The sequence below is a fragment of the Saccopteryx leptura genome, chromosome 1 (assembly GCF_036850995.1).
Source record: "Saccopteryx leptura isolate mSacLep1 chromosome 1, mSacLep1_pri_phased_curated, whole genome shotgun sequence".
Lineage (NCBI taxonomy): Eukaryota > Metazoa > Chordata > Mammalia > Chiroptera > Emballonuridae > Saccopteryx > Saccopteryx leptura.
Window position 1 is genome coordinate 64,065,391 of NC_089503.1, and position 20,351 is coordinate 64,085,741.

A 20,351-nucleotide genomic window follows, 5' to 3' on the forward strand; every position below is an offset into this window, starting at 1 on the left:
CCACCACTTAGGACCATGGGCAGGTTACTTTGCCTCCTTGAGTCTCAGTATTCACATCTGTAAAACAGGAATGACCCTAGTGCAGAGTGCCTGACCCACAGTGATGCTAATCGTGGCTGATGCTATGGAGGTGGGAAGGGGAGGCAGATGGAGTCTGGAGGCTGAAGTAGGTGTTGCTCAGAGGCTTAGGAGAAACTCTTCATGAACTGTTGATAGATTTTTATATGAAAAATGACTTCTCAATCCTTGAGTTCATGGATTAAGCCATGGCTGGGTTCTGGGGATGTAAAGACAAAATAACCATGGCTCCTATCTGACTTAGTTCCAGATGAGTAATTCTCAAAGTTGGCTACACATTCAAATTACCTGCAATGATTTTAGAAAGAATTGGTGCTCAAATCCCACCTGTGGTTAATTAAATCAGATCCCTGGTTGTGAAGCTAGTCCCTGGCATGATTTTCAAGCTTCGTAGGTGATTCTAATGTGGCTTTAGACATTACAACTCTTTCCAGCAGCACTGGCATCACCTGGGAGCTAGTTGAAAATGCAGAATGACATGCCTCCCCCAAACCTACTGAATCCAACACTGCATTGAAACAAAATCCCGTCCTGGCCGGTTGGCTCAGCGGTAGAGCGTCGGCCTAGCGTGCGGAGGACCCGGGTTCGATTCCCGGCCAGGGCACACAGGAGAAGCGCCCATTTGCTTCTCCACCCCTCCGCCGCGCTTTCCTCTCTGTCTCTCTCTTCCCCTCCCGCAGCCGAGGCTCCATTGGAGCAAAGATGGCCCGGGCGCTGGGGATGGCTCTGTGGCCTCTGCCTCAGGTGCTAGAGTGGCTCTGGTCACAACATGGTGACGCCCAGGATGGGCAGAGCATCGCCCCCTGGTGGGCAGAGCGTCGCCCCCTGGTGGGCGTGCCGGGTGGATCCCGGTCGGGCGCATGCGGGAGTCTGTCTGACTGTCTCTCCCTGTTTCCAGCTTCAGAAAAATGAAAAATGAAAAAAAAAAAAAAAAAAAGAAAAGAAAAGAAACAAAATCCCTGGGTGACTCCTGTACACACTGCAGTTTGTGAAGCTGTGTTCTAGATAATAGTGTCTAATACCATGGAGAAAAGGTGCTCCTGGAAGGGATTAATGGAGCCAGAATTGGGAAGGAGGGGTTCAGAGGTCCTGGGCCCCACATCTGAGCCTCCTCTGAGCCGGGCTGGGAAGCTGGCAGGGACCACGGTGAGTCTGCAATTGGACACACAGGGATGGTGGTTGGCAGGTGGGGGCGAGGTGAGGAGTGATTTGCTGAGAGGACATGGAGGCTGGGTTGTTGGGTATATCACACTGAGTGGAGCATGCACTAAAGGGAAGCCCTTGCCAAATGTGTCCCCAAGAGGTCCAGCCACACTGCACGTGGGCTGGAAGTGCTGGCAGGTGCTGTTTCCCCTCCCCTAGGGACTCATCACCTTAGACTCCCTACAAACCTACATTGGCATTGGGTCTCATATGGGCTGATTTAAATAAGTATATACCTTTGGATAAGAAATTTCTCTTCTAGGAATTTAATCTTGTATGCCACTGTCTACAAGGGTGTTTATCACAGCCATTTTTTTTTGTGTGTGTGACAGAGACAGAGAGACAGACAGAGAGAGAGACATACAGGGACAGACAGGCAAGAAAGGAGAGAGATAAGAAGCATCAATTCTTCATTGTGGCACCTTAGTTGTTCATTGATTGCTTTCTCATATGTGCCTTGACTGGGGGGCTACAGCAGAGCAAGTGACCCCTTGCTCAAGCCAGCAACCTTGGGTTCAAGCCTGTGACCTTGGGCTTCAAGCCAGTGACCTTTGGGCTCAAGCCAGTGACCATAAGGTCATGTCTATGATCCCATGCTCAAGCCAGCAACTTCAGGTTCAAGCTGGTGAGCCAGTGCTCAAGCTGGTTGAGACTGTGCTCAAGCCGGCAACCTTAGGGTTTTGAACCTGGGTCCTCTGCATCCCAGTCTGATGCTCTATCCATTGCACCACCACCTGGTCAGGCACAGCCATGTTTAATAACGATGAAAAAACTGGAACCAACTCAAATGCCCAACGACAGAGAACTGGCTAAATAACTTATAATATACTTAGTTGACCCCTAAGTTAGAATACCCTGTATAGCCATTTTAAATGATGTTATAGATGGATGTTTAAGGACATCAGAAACTGCCTGCCATGTATGGCATGGAAGGGACAGGTTGCAGATCCCACTTGGGGGAAAATACGACACATACGATGGATTATGGCTCGAGAGGAGGTAAAAACTTGAGGGACATACATCAACATGTTAACCATGCTGAGGTAAGAGCTAATTTTAACTTCCTTCTTTGTCATTTTAAACTTTTAATATTTCCTACCATGTACACATGCCAGTTTATGAATGTGAAAAGAAACCCAGTAAGTGATATTCACGCGAGATGTGGCACCTTCATCTGCCCCCGTAGCTCAGGGCCGTTCTCCTGACTTCCAAACATGGTCCCCGGGCTCTGCTTCCTGAAGCGTCCTTGTTCCCTCACTCCCAGCTGGGGCCCCTCCGTCCTCACAGAACGCGGAGCCCGAGGCCGGGCAGAGCCCCGGGCCAGGCTGCCCCCTCAGGCACGCGTCCCGTGCTCTCTGGAGCGCAGAGGCCCGGCAGCCTTCAGCTGCAGCAAGAACACAGTTTACTCTCAAGTGACAGGGGAATTTTCAAGGTCCTAAAACCCATTTCTTGTCAACACTAGCTGCTAAATATTTTATGCCCTCCGGTCCTGTGGCACCTCGGGGACCTGCTTGCCCAGACCTTCTGCCTGTCATTATGATGAAAAGATGGCTCCCTGATGGGTGGGTGAGGAGGGGGAAGAAGGAGCCAGGCGAGGGAGAGAGGGAGGAGAGAGGGGAAGGAGAGGAAGAGCCAGTGCTTTCTGCTTTCCTGCTCTGTCCTTTACCCTCACACGCACAGAGGCTCCCGGGAAAGAAGGGGCAGTGCTCTCAGTGTCGGCCCTCGCTGTCCCAGTGCCTGTGTGATGTTCTAGACCAGACTGAGCACCCAAGCTTCTCTGAGCTCACCTCCCTATCAGTGATGATCATGCTGAAGCTTCATTTCCCATCACCAAAGTGGAGGGAGGAGCCTCCAGAATCACGGCGTCCCTCTCCCTCCCACACGCTGTGGTCCTGAGGTGGCACGGAGCTCCCTCTTTCCTGTCCTCCCGAGCACTCTGTGTCTTAATAACAGCTTTCTGAGCTCACTGCCTTGTTGCAGAGTTATTTCCTTCAAAAAACGGGCTGTTGAATGAATGAACAAATAAAGAACGGTGAAGAGCGAGGGACTGGGGGCCAGGACACCTCACTTCCTACCTCAGTTCCACAATCACTACAGCTGGGATCTTATTCAAGTTACTCACTTCAAACTGCTCTCCCCATATGTAAATGCAGGTAACAAATATTATATAATGCAATTGTGAGAATCAAGCAAGACAATGTACAAGGTCGCTCTTTGCAAATTATAAAGAGAATGAATATTCACAGCCCATTGCTAGCTGGCAGGCACTGTGCTGGACAACTGATGTACATGGTCTGATTAAAAACGAAATTCATTTCCACATCCCTGGTGGAGCCTATCACCGGGCTCTGCATTTATAACTGCATGTTCTGTCACCAAGCCTCAGTGTTCTGATCTATAAAATAGGATAACTAACATCTACCTCTTGGGATGATTGTGACAGTTAAACAAGAAAAGTGAAGTAGTACTCATCTCTGTATCCCTATTTCTAACAGCACCTGGCACATAGTAAGTTCTCAGGAAATCATTTTGGACCCTAAGTATAGAGTTATCCTCTGTGTCTGTGGTGGCCTACAGCCTGCTCAGCAGAGACTAATCTCCTGTTTGGAACAGGTGATATCTTCTGTTCCTTCTGTACTCTATGCCTACTTCTAGTGTCCCGTGGGGACCGGTCTGTGTCTCTAGCCAGAGGAGCTGGTCCGAGTTCCTTGCTTCTGCCCTTTGTGCTCTTGAGAACTCTGTGTCTTAGTAAAACACTCGGAGCTGTGTTCTCAGCTCTCTGGCTTCCCTCTCTGTTCCCCATGGATGGGAAAGTGGCTGGGTGTTTGTAACAGAGGAGGCTCTGATCATGAAAGCCAGTTCCCCCTGCCCACATGTGCACATAAAAATATACGCTGTGCCTACGGAGTTTGGTAAAAAGAATTCCATGCTTACACAAGGGTAGTGAGGACCAGGGACAGAGAGATTTCTTGTCCAGCATTTCTGAATCAAAGTGTGATTTTTTCCCCCTCTGTGATCTGCCAGTTGTCTTCCAAGCCTTTGATCTGGCTGCTTGGCAGTACCTCTAGCTCAAGTTAAACAATTTTCCAATGTGTGGATCGAAAATTTTCGGCATCCGGTGCTGGCTGGTGCAGAGCCCGTTTTGAGGATTGAAAATACTTGTACGCACATGGTCAGGCCGTGGCAGCTTCCGACTGGGTAATCCAAGCTTGCTCACAGTCGGGAGAGGCAGACTCTCCAGCCAGCAAGGGGAAGCTGCCCAACTGGAAAGGCTGAGAACAGATTCCATTCTGGAGCGTAACAATCACGTTAGCTGGTGCAGAGGGAAATCCTACCAGCATCCGACAGGGAGATGACATGGGTGCAGGGACTGCTAGCGGCAGCTATGGGGCTCTGGGACACACATCAATAACAGAGGTAGGCGTGACCACTGAGCATCCCAGCCTTGCTGCCTGCTGAACGCCAGGGAATGGGTCCACAGTCAGTGAAAAAGGGCCTGTATGCAGGCTCCCCTAGAAGGGGGGGGGGGTTTAAAATGCTAAGTGTGGCTATTGCTGACACCAATTTTATTTACTGATTTTAGAGAGAAAAAGTAAGGGAGGGTACGGGAGAGAGAGAGAGAGAGAGAAAGAGAGACAGACATTGCTTTGTTGTTCCATTTATTTATGCACTGCTTGGTTGATTCTTGTATGTGCGTTGACCGGGGATCAAACCTACAACCTTGGTGTACTGGGACAACACTCTAACCAACTGAGCTACCCGGCCATGGCTACCAATTTGCAGTTTAATGTAACTCAAGCCTCCTATTTTTCTGGTTTTGCCAATGTTGGAAAGATGGATATTCACTGCTTTGGCACTGGCCATGCCTCGCCAAAGGATCTAGTAATAAAGGACCTAGTCCTTATCAAGTCATTGCAGGACAAATTAAAGATATGCTGAATAGCCAGTCACTAGGGTTTTCCTCTGGTCTACACTAGGTCCCTGGCACGTACCTGTTAAGGTCCAAACTCTCTGGTGTGGTGGGGAAGGTCCTTTACCAGCTGACCCTAAATCACACTTCCAGCTTCAACTCCTGCTTTTTCCTTATAAGAACCCTGTGCTCAGGCATTCAATTTTCTAATGTTCACTGAATGTACTAGGCCCATTAACACCTTTGTATTTTTGCACATGCTGTTCCATTTGTATGTAATGTCTTCATTCTTCCTTGTCTCCCAGAAAGCTCCTATTCAACCTTCAGGACTTGGCACAGATGTCACCTCCTTTAAGAAAGTGGGCACTAAAATGTCTGTTTATTGATCATCTCTGAAGCGCCAGGCAGAGCTGGGAGCCTCGCATGCATTGTTTTATGCTTTCTTAAAGCAACCCTTCCAGGCTGATGTCAATGTTTCCATCTTACAGATACAGAAAATGAGGATCAAAGGACCTCAGAAACTTGTCTAAAGTAACTCAGCTCATGAGTTGCAGAGCCAGGATTCAATCAATCAGTCAATCAATTCATAAATCACCAAATGTTGATTGTGTTCCTACTGGCTACCAGGCACTCGGTTACAGTAGAGGAAAAGATGGGCAGAACCCCTGTCCTCCTGTAGCTTACAGTCTAGAAAGAGAGCAGATAGTGTATAAGTAGTTGTGTTTTCAAAGACGCAAGTCAGATGGCTATGGATTTAAATTGACGCTGTGTGAATCTCTGCTGCCTTCCTGGGGCAGATTTCCCTGGGCAGCTTCCCTCTGTCACCACTTGTCACCCCTGACGGTGAACTCCCAGAGCATGAAGCTGCGTCCTACTCATCTTAGTGTCCTGAGCGTTCTTCACAGACCCAGCACCAGAGTGTACTCTTGAAAGGCTTGTGCAGTGTCAAGATGAATGGGCAGTGGCTGGCTGCTAGGTGAGAGGACACGTGTGCAGAGCCAGGGCCCTGGCCGACAAGGCTTTCTCCTTACCTGAGAAATATCCATGACGGAATCACAGCTGAGGGGCCGGGCTGAGGTAAGGTCATTGGAACCCAGGAGGGTAGAGATGACCCCGTTCTGATCAATGCGTCTGATCATGGTGCCATCCACAAAGTAAATCAGCCCAGACTTGTCCACCGTGATGCCTGTGGCAGAGACACAGTGTTAGGAGTGCTGACAACCCACATACTCATGGAGGCTCGCGGGCTGACAGAGTGCCTCCCTCCCCTCCATGATTTATTAGATCATCCGCTCATCATTCCTTCCCTTTCTAAAGACGAGGAGATGCCAGAGTTATGGAGTGACTTGTTCAAAGTAGGGGTTAGAGCCGAAGTCTTCAGATTCTCCAGGGCTCTGGTCTTTCCACCTTGCTGCCTCTGGGGATTTTTATCATAGCCACACATTGAAGCTGGACTCAGAATATCTGGGGGTGTGTTAAGCACTAGAGGTAGTGATAAGGAAGATATTTTTCAATATCAAACTGTGAATTATTTAAATTAACCTACTTTTGAAGACCTGTAATTAATCTCTTTTTGGTGACTTTTTCTTTTCTTCAAATATACTCATCCTTCATGTTTTATTACCTTATCACTATTTTAGTTCCATTGGCCATTACGGACGTATAGAGTCTAGAAAAAGAATTCTTTGGATTTGGGTAGAGAATATTGGTGAAGTTAATTTCTGAAAAAGGCACATTGAAGAGAGGAGTCAAAATTATTATTAAAAATCATCTGCTCCCATTCGCTAGAGGGTCCCACCTTGCTTTCTTCCTGACCAGCTGTGTGGCCTTGGGGAGCCACTGTCCGGCTCTGCATTTGTTTTCTCAGCTGTTACATGAAGGGATTATTCTAAATCTATATTTCTCACTCTTCGAGGTATGTGCTCATCACCTGGGAGCTTGCTAAAATGCACCTCCCAGGTAGCTGTTCAGAAACTCTCAGTAGAGCCTGAGCATCTACCTGTATTTCTGATAAGCACCTTGGGTGATAATGATACAAATCAAACTTGGAGAACCTCTCTTGTAAATCAGTACTTTTCAACCAGTGATGCACATCAAAATTATCTGAAGAGTTCTTTTCAACACATACCTGCTTGGCCTCACTCCTGGAAACATTAATTCAGGGGGTGGCTGGGACTAGGACCAAGGCTTGTTTCAAAATCACCCACAGGTGATACTGACTCCCACCTCAGGTCCAGAACCACAGGAGTTAGACACACCCCTACCAGACTGAGAAATGCCCGGGGGTGCTGGGGCTGGGCCACAGCTGAGCTGGGACCTTGTGGAGAACAGGTATAGCTGGGAGGCTCAGGGAGGAGTCACTGTCACGTGGAGTGCCCCTGGGGAATGACAGAAGCCCCAGAGGGTTCATGATGAAATGAAGGAGTTTCTGGTCAGTTTTGTTCTGTTCAGCTTTCTCTAGAGGGAGCAACTGAAAGAAGGGGTTAGAAAAAAGCTTCACAGAGGTGAGGACACTCGAAATGAAAAGCTTTCCAGTTGTATAACCTCGGGTGAGTCACTTCACTTCCAAGTTTTGGTATCTTCATCAATAAAATGGGGATAGTAACTTCTGACGTGTAATAATAGTTGGCCCTCAATCTTTTTAGTGACTTATAATCATGAGAACATGACGAGCACTTTGTGGGTTTCGAGGCTCTTGCTCGCCAGGCCCACATGTGTATGACAGGTCAGAGGGCGGTTTTAGAGACCAAGGGCCTCTGAGGAACCAACACCCACTGCAGCTGTAGTTCCTGTGGCCTCCCGCTGTTCAGGGCTGGGGAGCTATTTCACACAGAGGGCCAGGCAGCCTCAAGGAGGGGAAGGAAGCCTTTCTTCCCTCCCTGCCTAGAATATAAATTAATTACATTCTTCAAGTACCGAGACAGGAGTTTTCTTATCTGCCTGGCTATGCTGTCTTCCTCTGCCATCTGCTAGGACTGATGAGTACTCCATGAACAATTGGGTTTCTTGTTTACAAAGTTGGCTGCACCGGCTAATAGAAGTGATCTGTCCTCTAATTAATTACTTCATTTTTTTCTTCTTTTGTTGTGCTAAATAGATGAACATCTTTTCTTCTCCCTGCTGCAAAGTGTCTGCATATTGCAGCACCCTTGTCATTTATCTGGGTTAATTACAGGCTTTTGAGCAATTTCACTGCCACTACATCTATGTGCATGTGTATATGTGTGAGTACGGGCACACGTGCATGTGTGGGGAGGGTGGAGAACACACCTGTGCACAGAGCAGTGATTTTCAACTGGTGTGCCACAAGGATTTTTAAAACAGGCACTATCTGCTTGTTTAGTCAGGGGCACTGACCTCTTTTCCCTTAGATTATCAATTGAAAATGGGATAAGAGCCAACATAACCATAGCCGTCCAGTGTGAATGAATCAAAATTATTCCTATTTGTTTTGTCAGATCAGAAAAAAAATACACTTTTTGGTATGCCCTAGAATTATAGTAATTAGTTTCTGTGTGCTGTGAAATGAAAAAGGTTCAAAATCCCTGGTGGAGAGGACCTGAAAGAGTAAAAATTCTCAGGAAAAAACCCCCCAAACCTGGTGGTAATTCATAGAGTAAAAAGTTGCAACTGAAGGGGTCTTAGGGATCATTTAGCCCAATCTGTTCGCTTATCGATGGGGACACTGAGGCCCAGAGGAGGTCATGGAGCCGGGTAGTGGCAGAGCAAAACCATAATGCAAGTGCAAGCTCTTCCCACTCCAGGCTACAATGCCAGTGTTAGGAGATCACATTTAGGAGGAAGAGTAACCACAGAAGTCACAATAGTTACCACCTGATTGCTGCAGACATGGGGTAGAGACATATACTATTATATATGTCATATGATATATGACATGATAAAATATAACACAATATAATAGAGTATAACAATTGTAATACAAGTCACCATTTATGGAATGTTTATTAGGTAGCTGATAACATTGCATTAAGCATTTAAATTCCTGGTAATATTTAATGTGTACTACAACTATATAGTATATATTTCACAGATGAGGAAAATGAGGCTCAGAGAGGTTAAACAACTCACCCAAAGTCACACAGCTAGTAGGTGCAATGTCTGAATTTGAATACAGGATTGCTTAATTTCACTAGCATCTAACTGCTTTGATTTGGAAACAGGCCCTGAAATCTGGCACTATTTAATAACGCAATCACTCATGGTAATTTTATAGTTTATGGCCTGAAATATATTCATTTTGACCCACAGTATGATCCAAGGAGGTGGACACAGAAGGTATTATTGCCCCTGTTTAATCGACAAGAACCCTGAGGCTTAGACACTATAGGTCACTGGCTTAAGGTGAATGACAAATATTTGTTGTTATTGATGGCTTCTCGCCGAAGATTCTTCCTTGTCTGGTGGGCACAGGGGCCCCTCTTGGCTTGGACTCCCATGCAGTTCTTTCCCCTTGCATCTCAGGAAGAACTTCTCTCTCTCTCCTAATCCAAGTGATTCATATTCAAGTCTTATTTTTTCTGCTACAATAAACTTATCTCTGCAAACACAGCACACTGCATACTCAGTATGCACATCCAGTCAATGCTTGATGAATAAGTGAATGAAAAATTGTGACTGTGGGTATAAAGAGGCCTGACTTTTTGCAGGACTCAAAATTGAAATTTCCTATAGCACATGAACATGCGCAGAGATGATACCCCACAATGATTTTATAAAATAATAATGTGAGAGAGAGCATAAATGTACAATAGTAGGGGATGGATAAATAAATGATGGGACATCCGTTTGATGGACTACCACACAGCCATTAAAATCAGTACAAAGATTAATGATATAGAGATCTGTTTATGACTTATCAGGAAAAGAGTAGGTTATTAAAAGTTTGTTTACTGTGATCTCATTTTATTTTTGGTGAATATTACACACACCTAAACACTTATAAAAAAAGAGGAGGGCCCTGGCCGGTTGGCTCAGCGATAGAGTGTCGGCCTGGCATGCGGGGGACCCAGGTTCGATTCCTGGCCAGGGCACATAGGAGAAGCGCCCATTTGCTTCTCCACCCCCCCCCCCTCCTTCCTCTCTGTCTCTCTCTTCCCCTCCCGCAGCCAAGGCTCCATTGGAGCAAAGATGGCCCGGGCGCTGGGGATGGCTCCTTGGCCTCTGCCCTAGGTGCTAGAGTGGCTCTGGTCGTGGCAGAGCGACGCCCCAGAGGGGCAGAGCATCGCCCCCTGGTGGGCAGAGCATCGCCCCTGGTGGGCGTGCCGGGTGGATCCCGGTCGGGCGCATGCGGGAGTCTGTCTGACTGTCTCTCCCCATTTCCAGCTTCAGAAAAATACAAAAAAAAAAAAAAAAAAAAAGAGGAGGGCCTGACCTGTGGTGGCGCAGTGGATAAAGCGTCAACCTGGAAATGCTGAGGTTGCCGGTTCAAAACCCTGGGCTTGCCTGGTCAAGGCACATATGGGAGTTGATGCTTTCTGCTCCTCCCCCCTTCTCTCTCTTTCTCTCTCTCTACCCTCTCTATAATGAATAAAAACTTTTAAAAAAAAGTAAATAAAAAAAAAAGAGGAGGAAAGATTGGAAATGTTAACCGATAATATTTCTGGCAGGTAGAATTATGATAACCTTAACTTTTCTCCACAGAGTTCATGATATTTTCCAAATACTTCGCAATGATAAACATGTATTTCCTTTGAAATAGCTGACACCCCAACAAGCGTTACCAGAAGTGTTTAAAAAGAAACGCCTTACCCCTCGGGTTGGTAAGTGTGGCTTCCGTGGCCTTCCCGCCATCTCCACAGCGTGTGTCATCGAAGGGGAGGCACTGGTCACCTGTCCCCGCGACCACCTCGGAGTTCTTGACAAGGTCCTTCACCACTGTGGTGGACTTGATCTTAAAGACCCGCCGGCTGTTGGTGTCAGAGAGGAAGACAGCCCCGCTCATGGGGTCTGTCGTCAGGTAGTATTTGTGCGCTGGGCTGTGACTGGAAAACAAGGACACACTAGTTGGTGCGACTGTTCTTCATTCCTATCAGGTAGCAAGAGATGAACACCTTAGCAAAAATGTCTTATGTGGACGATGTTCCCATTTTGGGTGATAGTGCCCCAAATATTCTGACCCCAGGGACTGTTCTAACTCTCCCTCCTGCCCAAATCAAAATGCCAAAGATCGCTGAGCCCAGTCCCATGCCATGTCCATACCAGCTGTTCAAGACATGTTTTCTTAATAGGATTATCCATGAGGCTTACCATAGGTGGTCTGTAAATCCCGGTCAGAAACATGAAAGGGCGTGCCTTTAAAAATCCCTTCAAGAGTTTGACACACGAACTCTCCTCCCTCAGAATTTTTACAGCAACCCTACACCTAGTTGGGGCTGACTGATAAGACCCTGGACAGATCTGACTCCCAGCCTGCATTTGACACTCATATTCCACTTATCGGAAGCCCTGGAGTCTCCCTCTTGCAGTCAGATATAAATGAACTGCAGGATGAGTTTGTAATTTGCAGCAATATCCGAGGAAAAATAAATAAATCACAGGAGCAGTGCTGATGATGGTTCTGCTTCTGGAAGACAGTCAGAAGACAGGGCTGTGCTAACAGAGGACAGTGAAGCCAGCTCATGAGTGTGTGGAGGCATATGGAGTCGGCGCTGCCTCCAGGCACCGGGCGGGACAATGCACAGGCTTCGGAATCAGAGCTGGCTGGCCTCTAAGTCTAGCTCTGTTATCTGCACACTCTGAAACTTGAGCACATTACTTGGCCTTCTAAGCCTCATGTTTTCTTCATCTGTAAAACGGGAATGTTACCAGCTAGCTACCTTGCCAGTGTATTGTGAAAATTATATAAAATCATCTGTGACAAATATTTAGCATCATGCACGGCACCTCATAGGTACTTGGTAATTATACTTGTCATTTTAATTATTAGTCATTATGTTTGTTTTTGCACTTGGAGAGGACTATAGAGTAGGTATCTCCTATGAAGATTGAATTGTGCTATCACGTGGTACTGATTTACAATTTCTTCCAAGTCTAGACCACATTGGAGTTAGACTCACAACTCCTAGGAAGCTGTTTTCAAGCTCCCAAACTGCCTCTTAAGATTGACAGCCGCCTCCAAGTCTCTGCAAAGTCTTCTAATTCAAAGGAATCTGTCTGTTTAGGCTAGCTGGCCTGGTGCTGGCTATTTTCACTGGACAGTGGGACACAGTGCTAGGGGACTCAGGGGGCAGACTGAACAAGGCCTGACCCAGCAGAGCAGGGGGCCTGTGTACCCTTTCCAAATGCAAGTAAGAGAATCAGAAAAGTTTAGAAAAAAGCTATTTTGCATTTTATCAGGCATGTAAGTTTTGGGCCCTTTTGAAAAACAAGTTTTTATAGACTAATGCGTTTAGAATTGCGTATGAAGACTGAGGCACCATCATCTTTTCAGTGTCGATGTCTCTGAAGGTCTTCATCTGGCCCTGACTGTCGTCATCATAACCATTCCTTGCTTTGGACAGTGTCTTCAGGACTGGCTGCATCTGAGAGGGCCAGGCCTCCAGACCCGAGGCTGTCTTTCCTTTGTTTGTTCTCCCTGAACTGGCCTAAGAGAGCATCATTTTCTACAATTGCCCTGCCTCTCTAGCCCTAGCCCTACTGTCACATCACCTCCTTCTCAGGTAAAGGGGCAGGTCTCTCTGCCTGCAGCCTGGGTCCTCCCCAAGCCATTCTTCCCTGACCTAACCCGAATACCAACACCTCAGTGCTTTCCCTTCCAGAACGTACAGGCTAAGTTCAGACTCCCTAGCCTGGCAGCACGCAAGGTCCTTCCTGCTCTGTTGGAGCTCCATCTTCCCAACCACCTTCCAGCCACTTCCTTATAGACGACCTGTCCTCTGGCCAGACCGACAACTTGTCCCTCAACAGCCCTTCTGCCTCTTTGTACCTGCTGTACCTGCTCTGTGAGATGCTCCACCCCCTTCCCCTTTCAGCCAATGAACTGGTACTCATTCTTCAGGGGGAGGCTCAATGGTACCTTTTCTGGCCCAACCAGCCCCAACCTTTCTCCTCTGAGATTCCTATCTGGGTTACAGGACACTTCATATAATTCTGTGCCTGTCTCCCAAATCTGACAGTGCTTGAAAGGACGAGATGGGGTTATATTCATTTTTTTTATAATCCAATTCAGATTGGTGCCTCCTAGACCACAGCAGCCACTTGCTTTAAGTAGACATCTCCAGTTTTAGTTCATAGAATTGTATTTTCAATCAAGTTACTGAGTTTTTCTCTTCTCTTTTGGGGGTGGTGCTAATAGGAAAGATGTCCTGTTTATCGTAAAATGTCCCTGTGACTTACCCTACAATGCAGCATAGATTTCATCTTTCCAGATGACCCTGGCCCTGACTAAATAACATTCAGTGACCTTAGATCCCGCCCTGCAATGCTAGGGCAGCTTTGATCTTTCTGCTTCCACCATGACAGTGTGAGATGAGGGTGATCATTTCATTCCTTTGTGTATCAATCATGATAAACTATCCACTTTGACAGAAACGCAGGTCCCTGAGGGAGGGTGATGAGGGGCCCTGTCCACTTAGGTGAGCCCCATGAGTCTCTGGCTCATGTCTTCCTCCCCTGTCCCGGAGAGGAGCCACTTCTCAGAGCTGTGAACTCCAGGAAGGCTGGCAGTGGCAGGATTGCTCCAGAGTCTCTAAAAGCTATGGCCCCATCTTTGGACAAATTTGAGTCTGGCAGTCACTTAAGTGTAAGGGCAAGAGTACTTGCTTTGAACCTATAAGATGGGGGTTCTAATTTCAACAAGTCAACCTATACTGTATTGTTCAAGCTGTAGGTCCCTTAGCTGTCAGATGATTAAGTTCCTGCTTTGCTTTGCTCACAGGTTTGACATTCGGATCAAGTGAAATTATACATTCCAACAGCCCTTTCTGGTCGGCAGAGCCTTTGGACTATCTTCAGCTCACTTCTTCCTCATGCCGCCACACGGGGAATGGCCCCTGGACTTCTGCTGGGAGCACAGTCCCCTGACCACATAGCACAGCTGCAGAGGCGACTGTCAGGGACAAAAGTATCTGCTACTTTCTCTGAGTGTCTCTTCTGTCCTGGACACTGCTAATGCTTTACACACATACTTTGTATTCCTCACAACTAACATGTAAGGCAGGTGCTTCTTTTCTTTTCTAGCAAAAATATTTCAGAAAACAGGCTGAAGGAGGTGAAATGACTTGACCAGGGCCAGAAACCACTAAGGGATAGGATCGATTTCCAACTTCAATCTGCTTGTTCCCAAAGTCTTGTTCTTCCTACTTTCCCACACTGCTTCTCAGGGCCCAGAAAGCTCCCCTGCCCTTATTCACGGCAGAACCTGTTCATCTGAAGTTCAGCGCAAGCAGCAGCTCATCTGTAATGCCATTCCTGGTTTCCTTACCCCGTGGAGAACCGGCCACTTCCCTTGCTGTGTTCTCACTAGACCTTAAACAGATGATACCTATAGAACCTCTAGCACCTTAAGACACTTTTCTGTTTAGTGGTCTGTCTCCTCAATGACATCTTGAACTCAAGGGCAGGGACTGGCTGGGAGTCCCTGGGCTCAGACCTAGCCTGGTACAGAGGAAGTGCTCCAGAAAGGTGTCCTGCATGTGGGAATCAGTGAGTAACGACCTCCTGCCTCCTGGTCGAGTACACAGGAAGTAGTCCCTCCTGGTCGAGTACACAGGAAGTAGTCCCTCCTGGTCCAGTACACAGGAAGTAGTCACTGCTAAGGGTCTTAGAGCAATGGTTCTCAAACAGGGACACATTGAGGGATCTGGGCACCTGTTCCTTTAAGATGTCTCCAGGTAACTGAGCTACAGATTTGGAAACCATGGGTCTTAGGCCAGTGCTTTTCAAAATTTAATGCGCATATGCATCAATTGGAGATTTTGTTAAAATGCAGATTTCAGTTCAGCAGTTCTGAGGTGCTGCTGCCTTGGGTCTGCATTTCTAACAGGTTCTCAGAGCATGCCAAAACCACAATTTCAAGGAACAAGGCCTTAGAATACTCCACCAACCCTGAATGCATGAATTGGCCTACAGCTGAGACCCCAGGCAGAGCCGCGTCTAATCAAGTTCTGATCCTGAGCAGGGACGGGCACAGAGCATGGTCCCGGCTCTGTTTCCAGGGTCTGCCATACAACTCACATTCTTCTCTACTTCCTTAAACACAACCTTGGCACCACTGGAAGCTATGTCCATTCTTCGACTATAAGGCTTTCATTCCTGCAGTTAATGAGTGGAAGTCAGTTCCACTCTGTCCTCTTTCTGGATGGCGCCGGCAATGTCCCAGTAGGAGCTATAAACCCAGGAGTCTCTTGAGAGGAAAGGCAGTCTAGTCCTTACTTCTGAGCAGAAATTCTTTCTTTGTCTCAGAGTAATGTCTGCCTTGTGCAAAGGGGCATCCTGGGACCATCCCTTGTGGCAGCCCTGGCAGAAGTTGAGTCACTGGTTCTTAAAACCATTGGGAAGAGCTTGAGTACTGGAGCCACAGAGACAGAGGTTCAAATGCCAGTTCTACCACCCACTTGGTAGGTGACCTTGAGCAAATCACTTCATTACTCTGTGCCTTGGTTTTCACATCTGAGAAATGGGGTAATCACATCTATTCAAGGGGATATTTGAGGACAAAATTGTATAAAGGATGTAAAATATGACCCATTAAAAATAAAAATGCTCAATAAATGGCAGCTGGTCACGTTGAGAAACCTCTAGAATGTTTATGTTATTGTATAACAGAAACACCAAGTATGGCAGACCTAATATTGTCGTGTCCAATCAATTTCCTGGGGCAGTTAAGGACTCTGTTTGAGTTAACAGACTATGTATAGCTGGGATTAATAGAGGCTTGAGTTCAAGGGTACTTCTGAACAAGAACAGACTTCAAACATTCCTCCATAACCCTAGGGAAGAGATCTGGGAGTGGACAAGGATCCTTGTTCCTGGAGGGGGTCCACAGAGGAAGATGACCCGAGGGTTAGGGATCCCTGGACTCTGCATGTCCAGCATGGTGGGCTGGCACTGAGGCTGAAAAGGCCACAGGCAGAGACAAGACCGCCCTGGGGAGCCTCCTCGCAGGCTAAGAGCACCAGCCTGAGCCGAAGGCTATTCCTGGGCTCAGCAAATGGATAAAGAGGACAAGATTTTGTCATTTCTTTAATCCACTTCTGACATTTACTAATGGGGACATGAAGGCTCAGAGAGAGGAAGAGGTTTGTCAATATTCAGGTGCCAGTTAAAATCAGAGCTGGAACCCATGTCTTTTCACTCTGGCTTACCTTCCAAAAACCGAAAGGCAGAAAACAATTCCTTTATTTTCGCCCACTGTGGTTCACTTTAAAAATAGTTTTTAGCATATGAGAAAAACAATGAATTGAGAGAGGCCAGGAAACTGGCTTTGTAATCATATATTAAATGGATATATCAAAATATCTCTAAACATCAGAAACAAAAGGCACCAGAACCACAACCCTGTTAATTTACAGATGATGAAATTGAAACCCAGAAAAGCAAGGTGACCAGCCCAAGGTCACATGTTGAATGCATAGCACAGACAGCTGGACTCACGCCCTGGCTTCTTGGCTCTTCCCAGCTAGGCCCTCCTGTACCCCAGCCGTGTCCTGAGGCAGTTCCCACCACTGATGGAAGATTTTCATGTGAAACGGTAGGTTTTAAATGAAGATTTCATATGAAATGCACTTCTGTGTTTTCTGTGAAACTGCACTTGAGGGCACAGAGCAGTAAGTACATCGTTCAGTATTTTCCATACAAAGCTCACTGAAAATGTTTTATCTTTCAGCGTCAGGACAAAATATTCCTCCTCTGAGAAGTGGGCATATTTTCCCATTTCAGATAATGCAAACCATGGAAGTAACTATGTTTCCCTGTTTATTCTGGTGGCCAGAGGGTCAGAGTCTAATTTGATATACCATCACATACATGTATTTCCTCCTTTTTTCTTTTGTTCTCACATTCTAGTTAATTTCCTTTAATGCCTATGTCTTTGGTTGTCAAGAGGACTGAATTCCTTTTGGGAGATAGGGAGACATCATAATCCTATAATTGTTGCGATGACCTGAAGCTCCTTACTGGGCCTGCCACAGTGCTGGCTGCTTTACAAACATCCTCTATAACCCTTATTACAACCTCCATGGGAGACAAGGTCACCCAAGGGCACTCCAGTTTTGTCACCTGTGAATTACATATATCATGAGTACCTAATTCATAGGGTGTAAGGCTTAGCTGCTATGAGCCATGTAAATCCCTTAGCTCCTCTCTGCTACACACTAGAAAGCTCTAGACATTTAACATATATGATTGTTACACTAATACTATATACATATGAATATCATCACTATTTGATCTTGGGTCTGTCTGCCTCTTTCTACAATCCTAAGATTTTCTTTTATCCCACTCAGCATCCTCCCCATACTCCACTTTGCTCTGAGCAACACGTGGGTAACTAGGAGCGCCTCTGTAGCAGTGCAAGCCACAGCTCCATCTTCCCATGGTGACTCCCAAGTCACCCAAATGTGTGTGAGGCTGGGGGACTCAGCAGGAACTATTACTAAGGAGTCAGCTGAGTGCCACAGTGACCGGTGACGACGACAGGCAGACGTTTCTTTCAGTTGGTCTGATGAGGCCCAATTCTGTCTGCTGCAGTGTCATCACGAACCTACGTGACAAACATACTCTGTGACAAAGTTCCTATTTGGGGACTGCTCTCTTTGGGTGGTCTGCCAGGTCTGGAAATCCTCTTTTCCTTTGTCCTTGCTGGCAAATCTTCTCGTAGGGTCACCCGGAACCCCTGCCATCAAAGCCTAGTCATCTGTCATGCCCATAGAATCGTAAATATGAAACCTGTTTCCTTCTGGGTTCTTCACCTGATCGAGATGTTCTCACGACTTGCCATTGTGATGGTCAAAGTCACTCAACACAGTAAGAATGATGTCCTCCTTTATTCTAAGGATAAGCAGACTGTGGTGTTCAAATGATGATGTCAAGGTTAAAATTTTCCCTATTACTTCAGTCTGTCATGTCCGCAGACTACCAAAGTAACTGCTGCACTTGCTAGAGATTAAAGGAGTTCAGGCTCTCACCACCATTATTAATGACCTCCTCTCATTGTAACTGATTACCCCCAATCACGTCCAACCACACAGGATTCATCTGCCATTGAGTCATCTGAGATTGACACATGCATCTTACCATACAACACGCAACAAGGCAGAGGAGAGACGGGAAATTCTCCACTGGTTGGCTTACCTATGTCTGAAATCTTTATTTCTGACAGAAGACAGGAGAGCAGGGAATAGAAGAAAGAATGAGGTGTTAGCAGCAGGGTTAGAAGCATTATTAGCAGCCTGAAAACTTGACAGCAATGGTATAGTACAATGCTATAATAAATAAAGACTTAGCAGCTATGACACTGATATATTTTATGTTGGATGTTATTTGTCAGTGAGCTCACTTACAAGCAGCTACATATCACAGAAGAAGCATGGTTTCACCTGCACCACAACTGCTGACTTGGGCGAGGAGGGCGAGATTGACACATGCTGCTGCTTTCACAGGGGCTGAGACAGAGGTTGGGACACGCCCCCCGCCCCCTCCCTGCCCTGCCCACCCCTACAGAGACACATCCCGGATCTCTTCATGCTCACTGCTGTGTCTCTGTCTGTCTGCTCTGCAGAGAGTTCTGAAAACTTGCAGAGCACACCATGATTATCTCGATTAGTTTCATAACAGAATACAGAATTGGAAATATACTATAATTAGAAGGGAGATAGTAACATAGAGAAATAGGCCTGTGAAAAAAGACTTGATGAAAAATATATCAAGAGGATAACATATTAATAAATTTATTTTCCTTTCCAAATTTCATTTCCTCCTTCCTTCCTTACTCACTGTCTTCCATGATCTCCTCCAAACAGTGGGAGGGAGACAGGGAAATGGGATCGCTTATTTGGAAGACTGGAAATGGAGGCCCAGGAAGGGTGTCTTTTCCAAAGGGTGCAGCTTGTCTGCCTAGGTGAGCTGACCCCCAGTCTAGGGCTCTTTCTTTTTTTTTTTTTTGTATTTTTTTTCCTGAAGCTGGAAACGGGGAGAGACAGTCAGACAGACTCCCGCATGCGCCTGACCGGGATCCACCCGGCACGCCCACCAGGGGCGACGCTCTGCCCACCAGGGGGCGATGCTCTGCCCCTCCGGGGCGTCGCTCTGCCGCGACCAGAGCCACTCTAGCGCCTGGGGCAGAGGCCAAGGAGCCATCCCCAGCGCCCGGGCCATCTTTGCTCCAATGGAGCCTTGGCTGTGGGAAAGGAAGAGAGAGACAGAGAGGAAGGAGGAGGGGTGGAGAAGCAAATGGGCACTTCTCCTATGTGCCCTGGCCAGGAATTGAACCCGGGTCCCCTGCACGCCAGGCCGACGCTCTACTGCTGAGCCAACCGGCCAGGGCCTAGGGCTCTTTCCATTACAGCACAGGAGATGGAAAGACAATATGAGCAGTTGACCGAACTCAATACAAACACTCAAGGGTTCCTTCTTCCTTGACAGATGCCTATGCCGATCAAACTCACAAAAGAGAGAAGCAAGGCAGAGAATATTCCTTCAGTGGCCTGGTTCTCATTCAGCCTGATACCTGATTTCCTATGAGTCCACAGAATGTGAGCTCCTCATTCTTTTTGTGGCCAAAGGTCCTTGCCTTCATTGTCCTTGTACTAACGCTCCCCTGCTGGGGGCTGTCATGGCTGTTGGTCAGCCAGCCTGCCTTCCCCTCTCTTTGCATGTGCACTGCACAGTGAGAGTCTCCGCAGGCACGTACTCCAGGGAATACCTTAGCAAGGCAGTCAGCCATGGTGGCCTTCCCTAGTCCAGGTGACAATTCTTTTGGGCGGCAGAGCGGCATGATGGCATTTTGGATCCGCCATTGTAGACGATGAACCTCTGACCGGTTTTTAAAAAATCCTTGACTGTCCTTTTTTTATGGGGGTGGGTCTGTCAAGAGCAATAGTAATAACTATCTTGCAGAACTCCTATCCTGGATAAATGGTAGGGGCTTCACAAATGTGTTTCCTCCCCCCCCCCCCTTTAGGAGTGGGCCTGTTCTGTTCAC

At 47.0% G+C, this 20,351-nt stretch overlaps 1 protein-coding gene across 2 annotated transcripts in view; it reads right to left on the reverse strand.

The window, feature by feature from the left end:
* TENM4 (teneurin transmembrane protein 4) overlaps positions 1–20,351 on the reverse strand; it is an 801,941-nt gene that overhangs the window by 52,163 nt on the left and 729,427 nt on the right. For both annotated transcript variants that reach the window (XM_066369554.1, XM_066369563.1), the window contains 3 exons: positions 18,503–18,523; positions 10,961–11,193; positions 6,223–6,377 (listed from right to left, as the gene is read on the reverse strand). In XM_066369554.1, coding sequence (XP_066225651.1) covers positions 6,223–6,377; positions 10,961–11,193; positions 18,503–18,523 — 409 coding nt within the window. The remainder of the gene's footprint in view (positions 1–6,222; positions 6,378–10,960; positions 11,194–18,502; positions 18,524–20,351) is intronic.